The sequence below is a fragment of the Podarcis gaigeae genome, assembly GCF_964106915.1.
Source record: "Podarcis gaigeae genome assembly, chromosome: 5".
Lineage (NCBI taxonomy): Eukaryota > Metazoa > Chordata > Lepidosauria > Squamata > Lacertidae > Podarcis > Podarcis gaigeae.
In genome coordinates, this window is record NC_139681.1 from 88,668,520 (window position 1) to 88,694,524 (window position 26,005).

At 43.2% G+C, this 26,005-nt stretch overlaps 1 protein-coding gene across 5 annotated transcripts in view; it reads left to right on the forward strand.

The window, feature by feature from the left end:
- The window catches only part of NAALADL2 (N-acetylated alpha-linked acidic dipeptidase like 2), a 797,888-nt gene that overhangs the window by 523,855 nt on the left and 248,028 nt on the right, over positions 1-26,005 (forward strand). For all 5 annotated transcript variants that reach the window (XM_083739414.1, XM_083739413.1, XM_083739415.1 and 2 more), the window contains one exon: positions 1,371-1,521. In XM_083739414.1, the coding sequence (XP_083595540.1) occupies positions 1,371-1,521 (151 nt within the window). The remainder of the gene's footprint in view (positions 1-1,370; positions 1,522-26,005) is intronic.

Here is a 26,005-nt window from a genome sequence, read left to right on the forward strand (position 1 = left end):
GATTAAGACCACATCTGCTCTATACATGTAAAGCAGTATCATACAATTTTCAATGGGCATGGGTTCCTCCTGAGAACTCTAGTTTGAAAAGAGTGCTGAGTATGGAGAACTTATGAAACAGTAATGGGATACTAGCTCTGCCCAAGGTATGATGGAGAACAGCAACAACTGACAGAAGATAGACATAATACAGTACAAGGACAGGAAGAAACATCACGGACAGAATAATAGCCACACACAAGAAGAACAAAGGGAGAGTTTGAAGGCTTCACTTGTAGGACTGTAAATTATTTGATGTGTTAATGCAAATGGAAGTCGTTAAAACTGCAGCTGTGGTATAAGGGTTTGTTATTCTGACTAGTGTGTAATTGGAATTTATAAGTTTTGGGAATGCAGAGTTAAAGTAAATTAATCAAATCATCAATTCTAGCATGTGGGGACCAAGGAAAATAATATAATTTGGCATCTGAACAATTGGCATTATTAATTGTATTATAATTTGGTATTGACAATGAGGCTTTTATTGGGTTATTGTAATTGAAAACTAATAAAACATATTACACTTAGAAGAGTTCTGAGTTAGGAGACCTCTCACAGAGCTACAATTCCCAGAATTGTTTAAGAATCAGTTGCTTCTCTCTGAGGGTTCTAAAGATTGTAACTGGCTGTTGGCAGGGAGTATCTTAACAACTCTCAGCACCCTTCACAAACTAGAGTTGCTAGTTTAATGGCTTTTTTTGTTTTGTTATTTTAATGTTTAGTGCTTTAAATGTTTAAATGGTGTACATGTGCCCAAAGTCAAACCACAAACAATTTATGTTGTGATTTAGCTCTTCGGTAGGCTGCATAAGAACATCCCCAGTGATAATTTAGAAAGGAGTGCACTGAATTTGTGTTCAACACTAGGATCTTAATCAATTAATTCTCTTTTGAAAATTCGCTCCACATTTGTTCCAACCATCTTCCTAGCTTTAGTTGTTGTAGTTCTGTTTTTGAAACTACATTTCGCTGTCTCCACAAGATTTTTGCAAATCATCTTAAGACTAATTTACAAGGCAATTCAAGCCTTAATAACAACAAAAACAATACTTCATTGATTAACAATGAACTGCCCACAAGGGAATGGGACCCCTGAGATGAAAAATACTGCTTACACTTGTCCCAGGGTATGGTCTGAAAGCTCATGAAGTCACCAACCTTGCCGAAGCTAAGCAGGTTTGGTTCTGGAGGGGTGACCACCTAAGAACCACATGTATATCCTGCCTTGGATTCCAAGATGGAAGGAAGATGGAATATAAATGTGAGAAGAGTGGAAAACAATATTAACGACCTAATGCTGATATTCTCCTTTTACTTGTTTGTCTTCCCAGCTTTCTCTGCTGGAAGAGGCAGGTTTTGGAGGTGCCCTTCTTTATGTCGATCCTTGCGATTTACCAAAGACTCAGAACCTGAGCGAGAAAGCATTTATGGTGTCCTTGAACGGTGGAGGTGATCCTTCTACACCAGGGTACCCAAGTATTGGTGAGTATTACAAGGGTTATTTTCCCATTGCATACCGCTGTTTTGTTAACTGTTGATTGAAAACTGGTGCATTAGAAACATGGGGTAATGGTGGCTCGTAGGCCCTGCTGCTTGCTTAAATATTTTGCCCCCATTTGGTATGTGCACCCCAGGCCGACAGGGGCAGCCCAGCCCATTTCACCACCTGAGGCTCTTGTGCTTCTGCCACCTGAGGCGGCTGCTTTACCTTGCCTCATCTGTGGGCCGGCTCTGCAGATTCCTGAGATGTTGCTGGAAGCTGCTGCCACCACTTCTCCACCAGCAACAGAGACAGTGGGGCAGGAAGAGGATGCCACCCAAGGCAGCTGCCTCAGGGGCAGACCAGCCCTGTCTGGATGTTACCAAGACTGCATGATTGTTCATGCACACCTGGGAGAGAATTCTGAGTGCTAATTTTAGCTGAATGGGTCTTACCTCTGGGTAGATACACATAGGGCTTTTACCGCATGGGATGAATTTATGTAACATAGTGAATCTTCTCCAGGGAATGAGAAAGTCCTGAAGTCCTGAATATGTACGGCTGCTCAGTGTTACCAGCTGAAACAAGTGGCTTAGAAATTCTCTCTGCCTCAATCTGCCTCAATCTGTCTCACTTTCTAGGTGTAATAAAAAATAAAGTTTTGTTCTCCTGCAATTCAAATTAAGTGAGACCATCTCCCACCCATGTTGTCAGAATCCTACAAAGCTTTCCTTTTGTGTGATGCCTTTTTTATCGCATGTGCCTAGGAGTTTCATGGTGGTTCAGTGAAAGAGATCACTTTGAACCTTGCAAAAACAGCAGCAGCAGCACCTGGAATCCAGAGTTGCCATTGCATTTAACAACATGGAAAATGCCCAGCACTGATTATCCCTGGACTCAGACTGGAGAGGCAGGTGGCCGCCTTAAAAAAAAAAAAAAAGCAGCAATCTGTGGCTAATTGGGAGGGGTCAGGGAGCAAGTGACACGTCAGCTTTTTTGCAGAGAGAAAAGCGAAGTGTAGTTGATAGTGAATTATGCCAGCACCTACCACTGAGTATTGGCAGCTGGTGAATGCTCCTGTTCTGATAGAATATTGGCAAAAGCCCTGGTTGGAGAAAAGCTTCAAACTGCTGCTTCCCTTGTTCCTATTATGAGTCAAGCACCTGGATCCTCAAAATAGGGAATTATTTCACAGTAGCTTAAATTCATGCTGGGCTAAGTGGGCAACCAACTTCAGAGAACTTGACCTTAGTGTGAGATCGTCTGTTTGTCTTCAGAGAGCCAGCGTGGTGTAGTGGTTAAGAGCAGTGGACTCGTAATCTGGTGAACCGGGTTTGCTTCTCCACTCCTCCAAATGCAGCTGCTGGGTGACCTTGGGCTAGTCACACTTCTCTGAAGTCTCTCAGCCCCATTCACCTCACAGAGTGTTTGTTGTGGGGGAGGAAAGGAGATTGTGAGCTGCTTTGAGACTCCTTAAGAGGAGTGAAAGGTGGGATATCAAGTCCAAGCTCTTCTTGTTGTTGTTCTTCAACTGATAGGTCAAGACCCACTTGGTCCAAGGTGGGTCGCAACTACCGCTGTGCAAATATATGGCAGTAGATCAAGGAATGGGTCTCCAGGTGCACGTTTGGGTTAAAGTGGGACCCAAAAAGGTTGAAGATACCTGGTCTACTTGGGTATATTGTCTTCCTGTTCCAACTTCTATTCATAGGCACTCTTGTCTGCTCAAATTTCAAGATCTATGGATTAGGGGAGCTTGATCATTCCAGTCTTCACAGTTTCCTATACAAAATTCAACTTCTCTGCACCTCTTGGACTAATGTTTAGAACACAACTATATTTTAAATGTTGCAGTCCAGCTCTCAGCAGGTGAATCATATCAAACCATGTATTTATATGTGTCTCTGAATATGGATGTTTGTGCCTGGCAGTTCCAGACTGCCCTCAGATTGTGCATTTAGTGTGGAGGCACCAGGATTGTGGGACTCTTAACATAGTGAAATCAAATTGGCATTATCTGTCCTGAGTTTCAGTATGTTTAATGGCAATGGCGCCCACCTGAGACGTGCTGGAACTGAGTTCTGATGAGTTCTGGCTAGGTATAGGTATGTAAGTGTGTGTGACATGTCCCTCTGTATCACACCTCTCCTCTCTTGAGCCCAAGGCAGGATTCCATGGCTAGGCTGAGAGCTGGTGGTTGGCCAAAGGTGACCCTGTCAGCTCCTGCCAACCTAACAGTTTGAAAGTACGTCAAAGTGCAAGTAGATAAATAGGTACTGCTCCGGCGGGAATGTAAACAGCATTTCCAGGCGCTGTTCTGGTTCGCCAGAAGCGGTTTAGTCATGCTGGCCAGATGACCTGGAAGCTGTACACTGGCTCCCTCGGCCAATAAAGCGAGATGAATGCCGCAACCCCAGAGTTGGTCACAACTGGACCTAATGGTCAGGCGTCCTTTACCTATAATGCAACAGAATCAAAAAAGTGTTGAAGTTAATGCAGGCCAGAGGTAGGTTCATCCATCTGTATTTCTAACCCTGCTGTAGCTGCAGCAGAAGCTTGAGACTTTGTCCCCATCCCTGCTCTGTGAGCCGGTTTGAGACTCAAGGTACCTGTTACACAGTGGGATGTGTTTCGCCGTCTTGCTCTTTTCTCAATGTTTTTCTCTCACTGTTTGGTGGCAGTGGCAGGGGGAGGGAGGGACCATTACAAACCCCACTGTGAAATTGTAACAAGGTTCCATCAAGCATATTTGGTGTGGTTACTTGTTCAGACACCGGAGATCTGACTTGAATTGGCACTAAATCAGCTGAAGCAACAATGCTGTAACACTGCATGACTGGAATGGCAAAGAAAGATGTGTGTGTGTTGAGGGGGAAGGGGAAAGAGAAATATTTGCCTCCTCGTCATCGAAGGGTGTTAGCTATTCGCAGCATGAAATGCTATGACATCTCAGTGGGAAGGCATTGAGCAATTTCTCGGCATCTCAGCCTACCTGACCTAGTGTTCTTAAGCACTGCCCTGGGGAGTGACAGAAGTAAATGTAGCAGCCTCCAGCTTTTACTCTTGTTCATTTCACGAGGAACGTTTGAGGAATGGCTTGCTGTTTATCTGTTCACTTGACCCCACAACGTTTTATGTAGCCGCCATGAAAAGTAAAGTTAATTGAAACGGTTACACCACCTCTAGGGCTAAGGAGTAAGGGTCTAGACCATACGCACTGATTTCTTTGATGGATGCAGTAAATGCTCTTTGGGGGGGGGGGGTCATAGAATACAACCAGAGATTTTGCAGGAGGGAAAACTGCATAGGCATGTGTGTTTGTGTGTGTGTGTGTGTGTGTGTGTGTGCATATGTGTGTTTTCTGTGTGTATGAATGAAATGGATGGTTTATGTCAAGCCTTTAACATTGTTTGCACATCTTTACAAGTCTGTAAATATGAGCTCTTGGCTCTTAAAGTCAAAGTCTTTTTTTCACCGCATCCAGAAACACAGCAGGGAATTATTTTTTGCCTTCCTGGCTGCTTGTTAAAAGTTTGTCCCAAGAACAGTGGAGATCACTCTGCTCATTGGATGCATTTATCCTTTATTTCTTGTATTTATATTCCACCTTCCTATGCAATATGTTGCCAGTGGAGGTTTAGTGGCGTTCGTCCCTCAGTGAAGGCTGCCAGAATAAAAACAGAAAGGGAAAAAATGCCAAATCTGTTCGTATTCTTAATAAAAGGGTGGACTTATCAGGATTCAGCTACAGTGGTACCTCGGGATGCGAACGGGATCTGTTCCGGAGCCCCGTTTGCATCCTGAATGGAATGTAAGACGCAACGGCGTGTCTGCGCTTGCGTGGGTCGCGTTTTGCCACTTCCGCGCATGTGTGTGATATCATTTTGAGTGTCTGCGCATGCGCGAGCAGTGAAACCCGGAGGTAACGCACTCCATTACTTCTGGGTTGCCATGGAGCGCAACCTGAAAGCGCTCAACCTGAAACACATTCAACTCAAGGTATGACTGTACAGGGAAATGCAGAACAAATAAACACTCATATGCTTATTGTGGGTTGTCCGTGGCCCCTGGAAGAAAGGGATGGTGGATTAGATGGGCCTCTGGTCTGATCCAATTGAGTTCTTCTTATGTACATCCCTGGCCCTGTAGGAATTCCTTATGGTAGGGTTGCCATATCCCGGACATACCCAGAATACTGTAGTTGGAAGCAGTGTCTGGTTGGAAATCAATAAAATGTCTGGGGAAGTCTGGACATATGGCAAGCCATGTCAGCAGTGTCAGTTCTGCCAATTTTCATTGGAAAATAGCTCAATAAATTTGCTTTTGTGTCTGGATTTTCACGTTTTGAAATATGGCAACCCTACCACACGGAAGCTCAGTTTTTGCTGAAATCCCACAGTTCTTTCTAATGAGCAAACTTGCCTTTAAATGTGTCAGAGACAGGGCAGAGGAGGAATGGTGGAGACCGCCTCCCCATCCTGACCCTCCCAGGAAGAGGAAGACAGTATAGATTTACACCAGGGGTTTGAGGGAGGTCGCAACTCAGAGGCAGATGAGGGGGAAAGTTGGGAAATCATGGGAAAGCCAGAGCAACACCTGGCTGACATGTTGTTAGAAAGCATTCCAGACCCCCCCTCCACCTCCCAGAACTTGGGGTGCCTTGAAAGTAGGAGAGCAAAGAGCTCAAAGACAGAGGGCAGGTAGTAGCACCCATAGAAGTGATGAATGAGGAAGTGGAAGAGACTGGGGTGTGTGTGTGTGTGGAGATTCACTTGGGACAATGCCATTATCCAAGAGGCTGGGTTCTATAGCCTTTCTCTGAAATTACTGAATAAAAAGGGACATTAAGAATCCTTCCCTTTATATTTTCCCAGCCAAATGCTTGGTTTAGGGAAATGCTACGACTAAGATTTGATACAGGGATCAGCCCACTGCCTCCTGTTTGAGAAATGTTGCTAGACTGAAAGGAACATAGGAAGCTTCCTTTTACTGTGTCAGACCATTGGTTCATCTATAGTTCAGTATCATCTTTACCACACCCACCAGTGTGACATGCAGCCCCCAGAAGGTGGCCTTTGGGGGAATGAATACCTTGGACTGAAAAGGGTTCCCCAACCCTAGTGTATGGGATGAGGAGGGAGAAAAGATGAGGCCCAGAAGAGAAAATGGCTGGCTATGAGGCCTTCTTCAGACTCAGCAATGCAGTAGAGACCCTCCAAGTGTCCCTATTTTCCAGATTTATAAAAACCATCCCAGTTTCTGATTTGATCCCAGAATGTCCTGCTTGTTGTTAGGATGTCTCTATTTTCATCAGAGTAATGTTGGAAGGTTTGGAGTTATCTGACCCCAGAGCCATCTGAAGGCAGCTCTGTACAGGGAATATTTTTAATGTTTAATGTTTTCGTATGTTTTTATATATGTTGGAAGCTGCCCAGAGTGCCAGGGCATAAAATAATAATAATAATAATAATAATAATAATAATAATAATAAAAAAAAAAAAAAAATAGGATGTCCCTATTTTCATTGGAGAAATGTTGGAGGATGTGGAACAATAAGCAAGGGGGGCCCCATTCAAGGTCCAAGAGTGGCCCATCTGAATATGAATAATGATAGGAATATCAGTAGGGTGAGTCTTTTCTATGTGGGTTTTTCTTTCCTGCACTGCTTTCAGTCACTTGGGCTGTTGTTGGCAAGGAACTGTTCGGTTTTATCCGAGTGCTGTAATTCAGAGCATTCTCCTAAGCTGAAATCTCTCATCAGGTATATATAAAAAAATAGCTCAGTAAATGAAGATATGGAGAAAAGCTATTTACCAGGCTTCCTGTGTAAATAGCAAGACATCACTACTACAAGGAGTAAGAACCCCATTCCTGAGATAAGCCACTCGGTAATGGGATTTCTATCTCTGCCTTTGGGTGGAGGGAGCGAAATAAACAAACAAAATATCATAAGGAAGTGCTGAGAAAGCATCAGCGCTGAGATGGCTGCTATCTGTTTCTGAAATGCTGAAATACAACAGCTTAGTTCAGTAAATACCTTACACTCTTGACAGAAGTTTCTAGAGAAATGCCCTTCTAAAAAATTAATCGGGCAAGTTATAGCAGTAGCAAAACCATGCTTTATATACGTGTTACTCTATGACAGCATGCATTGCACTGAGCTGTCACATCATTTATTTGAGAACCACAGCTTGTTGGTTTACATTATGATGTCCCAAACATTGTGTGTGTGTGTGTGTGTGTGTGTGTGTGTGTTACACACAGCTTTTGTAGTATACAGTGGTTAGAGTGTAAGACTAGGAGCTAGGAGACCAGGGTTGAAATCTCCAAGCTCATTTGGTGACCTTGGGCCAGCCACTGTCTCTGAACCTAACCTTTCTCACAGAGGTTCTTGTGGGGATTAAAGGAGGAGGGGAAGAACCATCTATGCCACCTTGAGCTCCTTTGAAAAGAAGGTGGGATATAGAATCTCAACTAAAGCATCCATGGCAGTTGGTCATCCAACCTCTGCTTAAAAACCACCAAGGAAGAAGAGTCCATCACCTCTCATGAGAGACAGTTCTACTGCTGAACAGCTCTTACCTTCAGAAAGCTCTTCCTGGTGTTCCTTTCTTGTTACTTGAAGCCATTGGTCCAGGTCCTACCATCTGGAGCAGGAGAAAACAAGCTTCCTCCATCTTCCAAGTGACAGTCCTTCAGGTATTTGAAGGTGGCTATCATATGTTCTCTCAGTCTTCTTGTTCCCAGACTAAACATACCCAACTCCTCATAAGGCTTGGTTTCCACACTCTTGATCATCTGGTCACCCTCCTCTGCATATATGGATGGATGGATGAATATATAGTTTGATCAAGTCACACACTGTTCTCTCTCTCTCTCCTGTTTGTTTCCTTTTTTTCAAAAACAAAAATTTGGGGCAAAAACAGCCAACTTGGTGAAACTGTAGCAAAAGCCAGCAGAACGCTCAAGAAGGATTCATGAAAAGCCCTTGACACTTACTGCTTTAGTAGTGTGGCATTGTTTAATTGAGCATAGTCAATTATTCTGCAGTATTTACAGAGGATCATTTAGAATATGCATAAGCACACAGACTGTGATTGAAATTTATGCCAATTTATTTGTAGTGAGAACAAGAATCCCATACTCTTAGTTGGCTGTTGTTTTTTAATCTGAGGTTTCTTCTTGCCTTCCTCTGCTTTTCTGATATTTCATTCCCTTGGAGACATGGAGCTGAACAGGCAAAAATAACTGGAAAAATCTGCATTGTCTAGTAGTTTCAATCAAGCATATGCATCGTGGCATAAGGTGTTTCCTTGTAAATCATCTCAACTTTCACAGGATTTCTATAGCCCTTACTTGCATGGGTCCTTCAAGGAGATATATAGCATAGAACTTGGAATTTAAATAGCCACATAATTTCCACCCACCCTCCTTGCATATTTGCCTTTGCAGCTGTGAGAGCAATCTGGTAAAAAACCCTCTGGTTTTGGTTTGTTTTTGTTCCTTATTTATATTGAATCCTTTCATAACAAACTCTCAAAACCATTTCATATACATAGCTGCAGAGATCACTCTCCCAGTATGTGTGATCAAAATCGAAGTAATAGTATTTGCATGTTGTTAAGATGATGAGATTCCACTTCCTGCACTGCTTAGCCATAGAGCAGACGCATAATCCAAACACAGCAGTGAGGAATTTCTGCAAGTAGGACAGGATAGAAACAGAAGGAGGAAAAGGCAAGCTTTGCACCTTAGAAAGATGTGGGGTGCTTTCAAGTGCTGCTTGTCAATGATTATGTGCAAGTGAAACAAAAGCAGGGTGGGATTAGTGTATTTAGACCACCTCTACTCAAAATATTTGCAGGTGTTATGCCCACCCAAAAAGTTTTGTGCATAACTTTTGACCCAGATAGAACCTTAAACCTTGTCATGCTGAAATTTCCCCTGGTCTTCAGGCAGAAAGGTTGTGGTGTTATTGCTGAGGAAACTCAGTTCTGATATTCTGTTTGATCTTTGAAGAGGAAGAGGAGCTATGTCTTATGTAGATCAGAAGACCAGGTTAAGGACAGGAGCTTCAGCAGTCAAATAGCAGCAGCTCCTCTTTAATTTTGGCAAAAGGTGCCTGCAGATTGACAGCTTGCAACATTTCTGATTTATGGCCAATGTGATCGTTACGGCTGCAGCACAAAGCTGCTTTTAATCGTATCACAGGTGGCCTTTGTTTACCACATAGGGAGATGTGCATCCATAATGGTTTGCCTCCCAGGGCAGCAGAACAAATTCCACAGTGATTTGCACACATAGTGTGGGCTGGGTTGGGGGCTCTGCGTTGGAAACCAATTCCCCAGCTGTACTTTTGTTGGGCTTCTGTCAATCAGCTTCCTCCACCTTTCCATGCCCTCCCTCGCCTACCCTCCAGACACCCATACTATATTTTCTCATTTTACCTGTCTAAAACCCAATTAAACTGATATCCCCCCTGAGCTTCCACCGGCCTGCATGAAGCAATGAGATATCAGTGCCATTCATGCATGAGGGAAAATAACACTCCAAAAAGTAAAAAAAAAAAAAAAAGATGGAAGGGGAGGGGCATGGAACACAGTGGGGGGAGGGAAAAGCAAAAGCACACCTGCTTGTTCTTTTCTGATTCTTTCTTTCCTATAGCATTCTGTTTGGTTTCTTTAGTCCATGCAAAGTTGTCGCCTGAAAGTCAAATAAATTTTGTTCATGCTTCTCTATGTCTGCTTTTGAGGGGGATTATAAGAATTTCCCTGGAACCAGGCTGTTGATCACCCCCCCCCCTTTCCCTTCCACCCATCTCACGTCTAGAAATTACAAGCTGATCATCTCTGTTATTAGAGCGCTTGCTTATTAATGCTGTGTAATGAGCTAATCAGGGCAGACTTTTTTTCCTTTCGTGATGAAGATCAGGATTGAGGGTGGTTGGGAGGGAGCTGGTGATTTGGCTCAGAAGATCAGGCTCATGCTGGGAAATCCTGCTGGGAGTCATGGAATAAGACTAGCACCTAACACCCAACATTTTTAGAGGAAAATGTGGGGCACCATCCTGGCGACCCCATCGCTCTCCCCCTCACTGCTGCTGACCTCTTCCTCACTCAGCAACCCACTCACTCACTTGCCTCCTCTCTCCCCCTCTTACCTTTGTCTGCTGCCTTCGCCTCCTGCTCCACAGCCTTGGAAATTGCTACATGGTCCAGAGTAGCCTGGGGAAGGTCGCCCCAGCCTGTGCAGCCTCAGTAGATGCCATGTGGCCCAAAGTGGCCTGCTGGAACCTAAAATCTCTTGTCTTTTGGTCCCATGCCAGAGCAGAGGAGCGAAAGTGGGGCATCCAAGATCGAGATCAGAAGCAGGGGTTGCTCAATCCTAGATTGTTGTTGTTTAGTCGTTTAGTCGTGTCCGACTCTTCGTGACCCCATGGACCAGAGCACGCCAGGCACTCCTGTCTTCCACTGCCTCCCACAGTTTGGTCAAACTCATGCTGGTAGCTTCGAGAACACCATCCAACTATCTCGTCCTCTGTCGTCCCCTTCTCCTTGTGCCCTCCATCTTTCCCAACATCAGGTTCTTTTCCAAGGAGTCTTCTCTTCTTATGAGGTGGCCAAAGTATTGGAGTCTCAGCTTCAGGATCTGTCCTTCCGGTGAGCACTCAGGGCTGATTTCCTTCAGAATGGATAGGTTTGATCTTCTTGGAGTCCATGGGACTCTCAAGAGTCTCCTCCAGCACCATAATTCAAAAGCATCAATCCTTCGGCGATCAGCTTTCTTTATGGTCCAGCTCTCACTTCCATACATCACTGCTGGGAAAACCATAGCTTTAACTATACGGACCTTTGTCCTAGGTATCCCGGTGGAATCAGGACACTTGAGGGGAATGCTAGTTCACTAAATAACAGGAAGCTATGGGTAGGAATAAATGGCATGAAAAGGGGATGAGATAGATTCATGGAGGCAGTGTGTAACATACATAAGAATGTCAGGACATCAGAAGAGCCCACTGCATCAGGCCAATGGTCCATCTACTCCAGCATCCTCACAGTGGCCAACCAGATGCTTGTGGGAACTCACAAACAGGATTCAAGTCCAAGAGCACTCTTCCCCTTCTGTAGTTGCCAGCAACTGCTATTCAGAAGCATTGCTGTCTCCAGCTGTGGAGGCAGAGCATAGCTGTCATGACTAGTAGCCATTGATGGCCAGCTCCTCCATGGATGTGTCTAACCCTCTTTTAAAACCGTCTAGATAGGAGGATGGACACGGGTGGCGCTCTGGGTTAAACCACAGAGCCTAGGGCTTGCCAATCAGAAGGTCGGCAGTTCAAATCCCCGTGACGGAGTGAGCTCCCGTTGCTCGGTCCCTGCTCCTGCCAACCTAGCAGTTCAAAATCACGTCAAAGTGCAAGTAGATAAATAGGTACCGCTCAGGCGGGAAGGTATACAGCGTTTCCGTGCGCTCCTCTGGTTCGCCAGAAGTGGCTTAGTTATGCTGGCCACATGACTTGGAAGCTGTACGCCGGCTCCCTCAGCCAGTAAAGCGAGATGAGCGCCGCAACCCTAGAGTCGGTTACGACCCGACCTAATGGTCAGGGGTCCATTTAGCTTTAGCTTTACCTTAGGTAGGAGGCTAACACTGCCTCCTGGAGGAGTGAGATGAACTATGCACTGCATGAAGGAGTACTTATCTGTCAATCTTCCAACATTCAGCTGCAATGGATGTCAGCAAGATGTGGCTTCAGGAGAGAGGTAGAAAAACTTTGTTCTATCTACTTTCTTCATGCCATGCTTAATTTTATAAACTTGTACAATGTTGCCTCTTACTCAACTTTTCTCTAAACTTAAAAGCTCCAAATGTTGTAACCTTTTTCACAAGGGAATACAGAGGTGGGGTAGCATCCAGAAGTGCCCAGTCCCACTATTCCAAGACCCATCACTGCTATTTGTCATCTTGCCATTGATGCAACCAACTGGCTGATTGCCCACCCATGGTGATGGTGATGATGGTAGTGGATGTCACCTGCAAACTCTCTGCTGACTTTATTATTCAGGTCCAGTTCCTAATGAGGCAATGGGGAGTTGGGGAATGCGTGAGCAGCCCAGAGGCCCCTGATCAGCATTGCTGCTGGTCTGCTCCATCCAGTGCTTGTCAGAAGACTAGAATATAAACAGCCCTGGTCAGGGACAGCATGGCTTAACTTGCTTGAAGAATCAGCGAGGTGGAAAGACGGACACAGAATACGAAAAAGGAAGTCAGAGTGCATGCGTTGCCTTGCATAGAGTGAAGAGGAGAACAGATTCTTCTCGGGCATGCAGAATGATCATCTCAGGTGCAAGGCTGCCAGAGTGGTCTGTTGATGGGAGATTAGGGAACTGTAGACCCTTGCAGATTCTGGAAGCTATTGTGATTATTATGGTTTATTATTATTATTATTATTATTATTATTATTATTAAAGCCAAGGCTGGTGTGAGTCCTCAAAAAGGGCCATTTCTGGAGCATGACAGGGGTAGAAGAAGGAACAACTTAGGCTGAATCCTAAACACATACAGCTCAATCCAGCATAGAATACTGTTTTAAGGTCTTCTTTTCCCTCTGTTGCTGAACAGGGCTTGGACCTGGGTTAACTCTATGATGACTTAATAGACACTGGCTTGCTTTATGCCACTTTAATGCGCTCAGGATTGCTGCCTAAGTGGATCAAAACAGGATGTGCTGGGGATTGCTTTATTTGGTAGAAAGATAAAGGTATCTGCATGTCCTGGAGGTCTCATGTGGGCATGCATATAAATACAGTCGTACCTTGGTTGACGAATGCCTTGTGACTCAAACATTTCGGCTGTGAGTGTTCCAGTTTGCGAATGTTCTTTTGAACTCAAAAGTCCAACATGGCTTATGCAGCTTCCGATTGGCTGCTGGACCTTCCTGCAGCCAATCGGAAGCCATGCCTTGGTCTCCGAACGTTTTGGAAGTCAAACGGCCTTCTGGAATGTATTCCAATTGACTTCTGAGGTACCACTGTAGTGGGGATTTTTCTCATTGATCAATATAAACCAAGACTGACAGATACAAACTGTAACCTTGAAGTGCCTAGGCTTAAGTTTCTGCTTTGCACACTGTCCCAGGCATTTTTGGAGCCGAGATGCTTGGGGTATATTTAAAATGACAACAAGGCTGTTCAAATTCATCAGAGCTGGTGTTTATGAGAGGCAAATGCTGGGAGCTTGCAAAGCCTGCCCACCTGCAAGCTTCCCAAAATTTATTCTCCTGGCTCTGCAGGTCTCTGCAGGTGAATCTGAGAGCAGCTTTAGGAAGCTCACCCACCTCTAGCAAACATCTAACACTCTCGCTGTAACTGCAGATAAAGTTTTGGAACAGCTGATGTGTGGATTCTCCCTGTAAATTATATAGTATCTTTATGTGCTTCCGTTTTTAATCTTTCGTTCTGTGTTTTTTTTTCCTTTTTTCTTTTTTTTAAAAAAACCTGACTTGTGATAAAGTTCAGTATCTGGTTTAACCTGATATGGAATTGTGTAGATCCTGAGGCATGTAGTGCTAGGAGGCTGGGACTGCACAACGTGGTTCTGAAAAGCTGCCACGCGAACACCTGCGTGTGCACCTGCATGCAAATCAGCAGGCAGCGTTTGGAAGCAAGCGCCGCAAAGTCAGATGGCTGATTGTTTAAGCAATTAAAGGTGTAATTAGGTTTATAATTGAACTTTTGCCTGGCGTGTATTCTGAATCTGGCAAACAAGGATAAACCCACCAGTCTTTAGCCCAGCTTGATATCTGTTCAAGCTCATTGCTAGCCAGGCTTAGGGGATATATGCATTTGGCTAGTGGGGGTAGGGGGATAAGCCTCAGGTTTTATTTATATGCAGGCACACATTTTGTGGTCCCACCATCTTAGGCTTTTCATAGCAATGAAGACTTCTTTGCAGCTATTTTTACCGTGCTACTTATATTGCCATTTTGCCTGCTACAATCGCAACTGTTTCCCTCTCCCTTCTCCTCCTTATTTGGATAAGTTATTATTAAAATGGATTCTTTTTGCAAGTCTCTCTATAGGATACTTGTAAAAGAAAACAAGAAGGTATTAAATCTGTAAATAAAATAACTTCCCAACTACATATTCTTGAAAGCAATTCGTTTCTGAGTGGATTTGAGATAAAAACTGTTGCATAATGATCTTTGTCAGTAACCATACGAAGGGGAGCTCAGAAGAAAACGGGACCATTGTTCTCATTTGTTTACTGCTGTGTTTTTAGGAACTGAGTCTTAGATTTGCCATTTATTAAGACAGCAAGGACATCCTCCCCAGTTTCTTTTTTTTTAAAAGGCCATGCAGGCTGATTAGATAGGGGGGAACAGATACAGGTGAAACTCGGAAAATTAGAATATCATGGAAAAGTTCATTTATTTCAGTAATTCAACTTAAAAGGTGAAACTAATATATGAGATAGACTCATGACATCAGCTGGTGTTGGTCCACTGTGCTTCTTTAAGTCCAGGGTCAACACAGCCGTCTACCAGGAGATTTTGGAGCACTTCATGCTTCCTTCCGCAGACAAGCTTTATGGAGATGCTGACTTCATTTTCCAGCAGGACTTTGGCACCTGCCCACACTGCCAAAAGTACCAAAAACTGGTTCATTGCCCATGGGATTACTGTGCTTGATTGGCCAGCAAACTCGCCTGACCTGAATCCCATAGAGAATCTATGGGGTATTGCCAAGAGAAAGATGAGAGACATGAGACCGAGCAATGCAGAAGAGCTGATTGCTGCTATTGAAGCATCCTGGTCTTCCATAACACCTCAGCAGTGCCACGCCATGCCGCATTGAGGCAGTAATTGATGAAAAGCAGCCCAAACCAAGTACTGAGTACATATGCATGCTTCTACTTCTCAGAGGTCCAATATTGCTCTATTTGCAATCCTTGTTTTGCTGATTTCATTTAATATTCTAATTTTCTGAGATTGTTAATTTGGGGTTTTCATCAGCTGTACGCCATGATCATCACAATTATAACAAATAAAGGCTTGATATATCTCACTTTGCATGTCATGAGTCTATCTAATATATTAGTTTCACCTTTTAAGTTGAATTACTGAAATAAATGAACTTTTCCACAATATTCTTATTTTCCGAGTTTCACCTGTATTTGCCTTTCCTGTGTAGCATCCAGGCTAAGCACCCATTAAGGTGACTCTCTCCAGATCCTCAATTTCTGCTTGCTTTGGGGTTCTATTTCTGCTCTAAATGTGTCCATGTTAACTTGTATACGAGTAAGGCACCTGACATCATTATATAGGAAGGTGCCTTATTTTGAGTAAGATCATTTGTCTGTCTAGTCAAGTCTTATCTACACTGCCTGGCCATGATCCCTTGAGGGTTTAGACAGATGTTTCTCCCAACTCTGCCTGGAGATGCCAGGCATCAAAACTGGGGCATTCTGCATACAAAGCAGATGTGTCTGAGCCGCTTCCTTGCCCATCATCCCTTAGTACCAGAGTTTTATCGACTTGAAGTATGAGCACTAGAACTTTACTGTGTTAAGAAATGGGCACCTGACCAAAACGACTGATGGTCAAGTGGGTGGGAGGGAAGGAGGGAGAGAGAGAGAGAGAGGCATCATTCAAAATCTTTACTCTTTGAATTTTGCAATGTAGTTCTCCTGCCATGTAATGTGTACAGAAATGCATATATTTAAGAAAAAATGCATTTTGTTGTTTAGTTGTCTTAGTCATGTTCGACTCTCCGTGACCCCATGAACCAGAGCATGCCTTGGAAACTCTCACTTTCTTCTCAAAGCTTCTCCTTTTTTATGTCCATGGAGTTTTCTTGGCAAGATATTGGAGTGGTTTGCCAGTTCTTCATCCAGGTAGATCACATTTAGTCTAAAGTCTCGGCTATGACCTGTCCGTCTTGGGTGGCCCTGCACGGCATTGCACGGCATAGCTCATCGCTTCTTGGAGTTATTCAAGCCCCTTCACCACGACAAGGCAGTGGGAAATTGCATATATATGCTTGCATGTAAAAATGTGTATATTAGCTAAAGCTGCTTGCAAAAATGCATACATTAGGAGAAATTCACACTAAAGAGTTTTCATGAGGACTTTCACCCTCTTAAATCACAAACTGATGCGGAAATCTGGAGAACCGAACATATGATTGAAGAAGGGAAAAAAAAGAAATGGAAATTGACCAATTCATCTAACCCTCCTAAAGGGCCTTCCAAGATCTGGATCTGGCATTGTTGAATGGTGCAGTAAGCACCACTACCTTTAGCATGGAAGTCATGGCAATTGTTGCTCCCCTTCTGGCAATGAAATCCCTGGGCTGTTCTTTTTTCACCTGTTCTGTGGGAGAGATGTTGGCATGTCACCCACTGCTTCACAGTGGAATGGGCACAATCACCATTCAGTTTATTTTATTTACTGCAAAAGTATTGCCTCTATCCTAAAGGTGGATGAGAAGGGCAGTGTGGAGAAATGGAAGCTTGTTTGGTCTTGGCACAGAGCAGCATCTCGGGGTTGATTGAGTGAATCATACAGATCGCTTTCCCTGTGGCAGTTCCATTCGAGTAAGTGGCCTGTTTCTCACCAGCTGGCACCGCCACTCCTGTGACTGCAGCTACTTTTTATATATCTTCACAAAGTGCTGACAGCTAGAATTGCCACTGAATGGTGTCCTAAGTGGAATTTGAAGTGAATCTGGAAGGTCTGCTCAGGAAGAGCTTCCAGGGAAGGAACCTGATAAAGATTACTGAAATTTCCTGCCAGAGGGAGGGAAGGAGTATCTGCAGTGTCTGAACACTGAGCATAGGATTGAAGAGATCCCCACACCCCAGTTGTCATTTTTTACTGCACATTCATAATGATTTGTCTTCCCAGTGGCATCAGGGCAGTTATACATGATACTGCTTTCGATACCGTTAGCCTCTCCAAATCAGGGCATGTCCTGTAGCTTCCTGCCAATGTCCTGTCACTTTTAAAGGCACAAATGTTTTGGTTTCTTTTTTCCCTCCCTACTGCTTTGGCTGTGCCCTAGTTGCAAGAGCATCCCCTCCCCATGGTAAGAAGCCAATGATGTTTGGAAAGTGTCACAGAACAACTGATAAAGCGAAAAGGCATATGGATGATCCAGTATAAATGCACCACTAATGCACTGCAGATGGTGATAGCAGCCACGAAATTAAAAGACGCCAGCTTCTTGGGAGAAAATTGATGACAATCCTAGATAGCATCTTAAAAAGCAGAGACATCACCTTGCCGACAAAGGTCCATATAGTTAAAGCTATGGTTTTCCCAGTAGTGATGTATGGAAGTGAGAGCTGGACCATCAAGAAGGCTGATCGCCGAAGAATTGATGCTTTTGAATTATGGTGCTGGATGAGACTCTTGAGAGTCCCATGGACTGCAAGAAGATCAAATCTATCCATTCTTAAGGAAATCAGTGCTCACTGGAAGGACAGATCCTGAAGCTGAGGCGCCAATACTTTGGCCACCTCATGAGAAGAGAAGACTCCCTGGAAAAGACCCTGATGTTGGGAAAGATGGAGGGCACAAGGAGAAGGGGACGACAGAGGACGAGATGCTTGGACAGTGTTCTGGAAGCTATGAACATGAGTTTGACCAAACTGCAGGAGGCAGTGGAAGACAGGAGTGCCTGGCATGCTCTGGTCCATGCGGTCACAAAGAGTCGGACACAACTAAACAACTAAACAACAATAAATGCAATATTATTGCATCGACAACATTTTACAGAATGAAAAAATAACAACATCCTCTCACTAGTCTCCACCACTGCTGGAAAAGTAGCTCTGGGAATAGTGCTTGCTTCCGCTGAGATCTCACCAAAATATTGGGAGGTCTTGTGGAGTGCATGAGATCTCATGAGATTTCGGTGACATCTTGAGGGATCTTACTGGAACCCACTGTTGTCAGTGCCTCAGGGGACAAAATGGAACACACCACCCCTGTTCTCAACCTTACCTGGAGATGCCAGGGATTAATTCTGGGACTTTTTGCTTACAAGGCAGACTGTCTACCGCTGAGCAATGACCCTTCCCCAAATCTTGCCAAATGTCTTTGTTTCCTAGCCTATTGGGTTGTGTGTGTGAATCTAGACCACCATGTTTGTTTGAATATAGTGATTCTGTACCTCTGGAGTGAGCTAAGGTTGCTGTTTTATTCTCTATTAGGGAAACAAGTTTTGCCTCAAATGCTTCTTCCATGTTGATGGTGGCATTGACAGGTTCAGTGTATTTAGAAAAAAAAAAATACCCTCCCAAACCCCCTTGGGTTCTGTAAAAAAAAAAAAAAAATCATTGAAGTCACTAGTGTTTCAGAGTAATAGCAAAGTAAGGATTTGCATATTTATTGAAACCTGTGTGCTGCAGAGACCACACAGCTCAAAACGAATGTTTGTGCTCTCAGTTGAGATTTCCCCCTCCTAATAGGTGTCGGCAAAAGGGCCCATTTCCCATTCTCTCCTGATGTAATACTGGTAGGAAGGGGATCAATTTTTAAGAAATTCGAAGTGCCTCCTGTTGGTATTGAACGTACAGAGGCCATGCCAGTTTAAAATTTGCTTTGGAAGTGATTTCCCAATTCTCCTTCTTTTTTTCCAGCAAGAGATTTTAATAATATTCTGTCCACTTAACTATAACGGAAGCAATATTGAAAGGCTATTAATGGTTAGGAGAGAGGCAGCTGTAATTTTTGCATGCTGTTAAGGTATTATGTAAAAGCTATTTTTACCTTTGTTGTAACAATGACAAATTTGGGAAATGGGGTAGGGGAGCAAAATGGATAATGACTCAAAACTCCTTGTACCACTCAGGCTCCAGCCCCTCTAGGGAACATTAACAGAAGCAAGAAGTGTAAGTGGTATTTGAGCTCTACTTTCAGGTAACTAGGAAACAACAACAAGAAGTTGTCTTGTAGAGTAATTTGTAGACCTGCCTGTAGGCAAGATGGATAACGTGTTTATGGAAATCTGGGAGGACAGCTGCCTCTGTGTCAGGGCCTGCAAACCTTTTGGTGACAGTTTCAGTTTTGAAGAGGTGCCGTGGGTGCTAGTCATAAAATGGCAGATGCTATGGTGTGGCCTAACACAAAATGGCTGCCACATCTAAAGGACCAGAAAAAGAGACATGCATACCCACTAACATTTCTCCAATGAAAATGGGGGTGTCCTATTCCATACCCTTCAACACTTCTCCAATGAAAATAGGGGCTTCCTGCCATACCCTCCCAACATTTCTCTGATGAAAATAGGGACATCCTAAGGAAAAGTGGGACATTCCAGGATCAAATCAGAAAGTGATACAGCTTCTGTAAAACTGGGAAGGTCCCTGGAAAACGGACACTTGGAGGGTCTGACATGACCACAAAATAGTGTAAGCACCCCCACATGAACCATCAATGGAGGAAAGGGTGCTTGCATCAGTTTGCTGACAGAGAGAAGAATTTTGCACTTCTCAGTTCAATGTGGAAGGGAGGGTGGATGTCCAATCCTGGCATCAATGAAATGAAAGCATATTCAGGGTTGGGGTTTCAGTGTCGGACTGCAGCTGAGCAGAAAGAGCAAACAATCTTTCATCCATTGTAGCTTCTGCAGAGAAGCCATAAAGTGCCACTCATAAACAGTAGGGTCTGGGATCAGTAGACACATATCCAACAGACTAAAAGACACATATCCAACAGACTAATGGCAAATGGATTCTTCTGGTGTGGATACAGCCCAAGCTTCACCATGCACACTCAAGAGGGAGGTGTTAGGCTCAGGGGAACTCCAAGGCAGGCAGAAAATAATAATAAGGAAAACATGGAGGATTGAGAATCCCAGCAATTGCTCAGTAGAGATTGATCATGCTCACCAGGCCTAGAATGCTGACTATTGCTGGGTGGAGATTTTGGGAGGAGAAATGGAATGGAAACTCTCCCATCATGGGAGAGTTGTGCTACCAAATCATTTTGGTGCTTAGATGTCATGGTAGGTGGACCATTCAAATATTCTGTTCCATGTGTGGATATTTAGAAGGACCTTGAATCATTGACTAGGCAGGCATTAGAAGTATTCACCTGGTAAGAAATGAAGATTATAGGAATATACAAAGATGCCCTATACTGAGCCAGACCACTGGATTCAATGCTGTCTATGCCAATTGGCAGTGTTTCTCCAGGTTTCAGATAAGGACACTCTCAGCCCTATCTGGAGATGGCTGGGATTTAACCAGAGGGACCTTCTGCATGCAAATATGCTCTACCACTAAGCTAAATCCCTTCCATTAAGCATAACTGCACAAATTTTGGGAAGAGATCTATTGTAACAGCTGGATCTGAAGGCCTTCTCTGGACTACTGGTCTGGTACATTAAAAACAACAACGGATAAAAAGTCATTTGGGGGCAGTGCAACAGAGAAGGAGTGGTGTGTGATTTGACTTGCATGTCTGGAACACAGCTGATGTCTGAGGATGACACTATGGATCAATGTTTTCATTAATGGGGCTGAAAGAGTAATTAAGGCAAGAAGAGGAATTAGTGCCCCGGTATTAGACCAACATTCATTAAGAATTGATAATATGCATTTAACTGCTAATGACTTTAAACATGCTAATGTTACAATTGCTTCCACCATTGATTTTCTGGGACACAATAATGTGTCCTTAGCTATTGTGTATGCTTTGCGTGATGATTGTATTGTTGATTCCGGGATGCTGAGCTTCATCCAAATGAGGTGCTTCCAGAAGCTGCACTTGTTAAATAGGACAGCCCTGCTAGCATGACTACAGAAGGAAACGAGAGAATGGATGGGCCTGGGTACGTTGAAGTTCATTGCATGAAATCAAACTGCAGCTTCAGAATGTGGCTGTTATGCTGAAGTTGATCTTCCAGTGATCCATTCTTTCACTGTTATTTGCTATGAAAATGCTAAGAGAATCTTTGCTAATGCGACTTGCACACACCCAAATAAATGCCTTTCTTGTAACTAGAGTAGGCTGCAAATTTAATCCAAAGCTACTCAAGGATAAGACGCGGCAACTTGAAATGTATTTATTAACTAATAAATTTATATATTGCTTGTATGCCAAAATGGCTTGTAAATGGTTTACAACTATAAAATCAATACAAATGTAAAATGCACAGTAACAGCTCCATCGGGGCACTAAAACATCCTTCATTAAAATATAAATCTATCAATTTAAAAGCATGACAATTAAAACACTTTTTAAAAATCCACCCAGTTAAAACAATGAAATCAGAAATTCAGTTCAGAGGAATGTTCACCTAAACACGAATGTCTTCAGCAGCCGGCAGAATGCCAATACTGATGGGGCCTCTCATATTTCAGTAGGGAGGGTATTCCGCAATATTAGTGCCACTGGGTAAAAAAAACAACAACCCACTTCCTTGTTATCACGTTCACTGAATAGAAGAGGATGAAAGAGTTGTGGGAAGCAGTGAACTAGGGGCAAATATTGGTTGCCATGCCTCTTATTCTTGGTATTGAGGAGGACCAAAGAGTAGGGAGGATGCCTTGCCACGCAAGACAGTGTTCTCATCATGTATATGCAGGTCACTTGCCTACAGTTTGTTCATTCTATAAGGTGTTTCACAAGTTATCATGAATGAAAAAAGAAGAGGGAAGAGCCCATGTACACAATCCCACTCAGCGTCTTGACATCTTTCATGTGTTTGTAGACCTACAGACCTGACAAAAAGCAGATGAATTTTGAGGGTTCCCCTCACCCCGATATACAAATTTATCAAGCTTTCTTGGTTCCACACGAATAATTCTGAACAAGTGATGCTTGGGCTAATGAGAGAGCCTACTCTTTTGCCACTCCACTAGTCATTATCTTGCTCACCAGATGTGTATGATAGGAGTAGAAGGGAAGGGAAAGCCTCTCTGGGTGGAAAGCTGTATTTTGCTGTTTTTTGCTCAAAGCTCCCTCCTGGTCTCATGGAAATCAATTTCCCATCTGGGGAAATGGACTAACCAGATTACAAACAGATTCTGATTTTGATTTAGTCCATTTCACTCCAGTGGAAGCCAGTGAGGTTGTGGGGGCAGAGTTATGATAGAGGCTTACTACACTCTGCATGGCATTGAGAAAGTGCAAATGTAGCTGCTGATCTAGTTGGATTTCTGAACACAGCTAATATTTCATTTGCTTGAAATTTGACTTAAGCCAATGACCTAAAATAAATCAGGTTTCTTCTGAGCTCACACCTCTCCAAATTAATCTCAGATTTTTAAAAATGTATTTTTATTAAAGATTTTCTTGATTTACAAAAGTATGTGCAATGTCTCTCGTATTTTTTCCATGCAACAGTTTTATAAATCAGATTTATTTGTTGAGATGTTAGGAAGAAAAGGGGAAAAGGGGTGGAGGGGGGGAAGATGGGTGGGGTTGGGTGACAATGTTTCTATTTTCATTAATATATGTAGGGTTTGGTGTCAGAGTCGTTTGTGCAGGTTCTCTGCTGTTCACTTGTGTTCCTTTGGTGGTGAGAGAGGTTGGGGTTGGCCTAGGGTGTGGCTGTTCATTTGTGGTTGGCTGTGGTGGTCTTTGTTTTCATGTGTGAGTGGGGTAGGTGGGTGTTTTGGTTCAGGTTAGCCATATTGATTTGTATGCTGTTGGTGGATTTTTGTCATTGTCTTGTTGGGCTGTGTATGTGATAAAGGGGAGCCATACCGGGGTAAAGGCATCTTCTTCTATTTGTCCCCATGTCAGTTTCAGTTTATTGGTTAATTTTTCTAGTAAGGCTGTTTCCCATACTATTTGGTACCATTGGTCCCTCCTTACTCCTGACAGGTCTCTCCAATGTCTGGTTATGATGTTTCTGGCTGCTGAAAGTAGGTGGGTTATGAGTTCTTTGTGGTGTAAGTGGGCATTATTGTCTGGGGAGATTTTTTTTAAAATAAATCCAGCGTCAGTTGTAGAGGGGATAATGGAAGGAAGAGAGCTCTTGTGGAAAAGTTTTAAATTGATGAAGTATCCCTTAGTTGTTGTTGTTTTTAAAAAATATATATTTTGATTTGCATTTTTAATACAGAAACAAAAAACACACATCCCATCCCATTCCCTCCACTCACCAGTTATGCAACTTTCATACTAATCATGACATACAACTAAATACCTAGTGACTCCCCTTCCACCCTTTTCCTAGTTTCTTTGCTTTTCTACTAAATCACGTATTCCAGATTTTTAATCTTCAAATTTCTTCCTCTGTTAAATTCTGTTAGCTCCTAGAAGTGTCCCTTAGTTCTACCTTAGATGCTAAAGCTCTTTCTTTTTTTCTTTTTGAATGAGACACAAGTGGTTTTCAACATGGTATTTAATAGATGTTCTTCAAAGTATAGTAAATATCACCTATTTTAGATGTGCTGCAAAAAAGGACTCCCAGAGGAATGCCATATATTTAATGTTAGGTACTCTGATAGGTGTGTCGTGTTCTTGAAATATTTCCAGTTCTTAGGTCTACATTAGTCAATCATTCTTTCGCTCGCTATTGTTGAGTGATGGATCCACTTTGTTCCCTGTGGAGATTCAGCCTTTAAACATTTTTATATCCTCCCCATGCTATTCCCCCACCCCCACCAAATCCACCTGATTTATTTTAATAGCTGTATTTCATTCACAGGTAATCTATTTTCTCTCTGGTAGAATGAAGCAAGCAGTCTGTCGCAAAGTGTAGGGGTCTTTTCAAGAACAACTAAGAGGCTCCACGTAGCATTTCAGTAGCAAATCCAGCTTTCTTGCATTTAAATATGATTTGCCTAGGTAATATTCCATGGCAATACTTACTTTTTGGGAACCTACAAAACACACAGCTGGAGCTAATGCTGTTCCAGATTTTCATGGTTTTCAGATAAAATAAAATTACCCAGTGTATTATTGAGAAATCCTCTGCAGCATCAAAAAAAAGGCCTTCCCTTCTCTTATATGTGTGTGTGTGTCTATATGTGTATGCAAACTTCAGATAAAATGAGAATGTATGCTGGAGTTTGGCCACTACTTTGATGAAGCTTTAAGTCTTGTCACTGCCAACCATACGTCCAACATAGCCAGGACACAGAGAAGGGTCTCTCCATCTGTACCTATGCCATTTAAGGGCTTAAATTCAACACTTTTAATTGTGCCTGGAAACAAATTGGCAATTGGTGTGTCTGGTGCAGGATGGGTGCCATTAGCATCCTTGCAGCCACATTCTGGACCAACTGCAGTTTCCCAAAGTCTCTTCATGTATAACTCATTGTGATAATCCAAACCAGATGTAACCAAGGCATACGTTCTTGTTGCCCTATAGCGAAGCTTCCTTAATCTGCTTCCAAGCAGCTATTATCTCTTGTGAACAGGCACATTGAGATATCACCATTCCTGTGTGCTGCCCAGTGCATTCCTTATGGTTCTATGCCTGTGATTTATGGCTGTTTTCATTCACTATTCTAGCCATGCTGGGAGAGATGACCCCTGTCACAGTCTGAGGATCAAGAAAGAGAGATTATGACAGTAGAAGGAGGGGGGGTATTGTTGTACGACCCCATAGTATTGATTCCTTTCTTCATACTATTTTCTTTCGTTTTTAAATTATTTACAGGGACGTGATTGCATGGCATTGCAAAATGTAGCAGAACCCTTTATATTTTTGCAGGTTAACCCAGAATCTCAGATTCCATTAAAGGAAGCTCTTTGGTTTTACGGAGGTCATTTCTTAGACTTTCCTCAGTAGCAAGCCCTTGTATTACAACTGAATGTAGAATGCATAGGAAATGTCAAATTTCAGGGACTCTTGACTCAGCCTCTCAAAGTTTGCACCAACTGCTGTTACCCATTTGGCAAAAAATTCAGCAGCGATGTTTCACTGCATATTTTATCCCAGTTCTTTGCCACTGATGTAAGAGCTGTAGGAAGGTTGTGTTCTATTTTGCTGCAGAGGAAGAGGATAGCTTTGCCCTTGTTCGCTGCTGTGTTCAAAGATCCTGCCAGGCAGTCACTTGTGTACGTGATGGCAATGGAAGTCGGTGACATGACTGAACAGGGAAGATCCCAGAACTGAACTGCTAATCCCATTCCATCACTCTGGCTCAAAGCTGTGTTCATGAGTTCTCCACAACTACCTGCCACACAGCAATATAAGGATGAGCGCATTCCCTGGAGGAAATAGCATGCTGCCTTGGGAAAACAGACTAGATTGCTTGGAAATTGTGGCCTCTGCAATGTAGTTTAGCTCTCAGTGAAGACATAAGCCCTGTGTGGATGTGTGGGAGGAGGGTTATGTGTGATAGCTTTGCCCCTAAAACTCCACTGGCTGCTGCACCAGACCTCTGAATGATGATTGGAAGATCTGAAGGAAGGAACTTTTGAGCATTTGGCTAACATGTGACCTGGAACACTGGATGATCAGCATGGAGAATTCTATGAATTCTTTTTCTTTTCTGTGAACTGCCCTGAGACTACCGGGT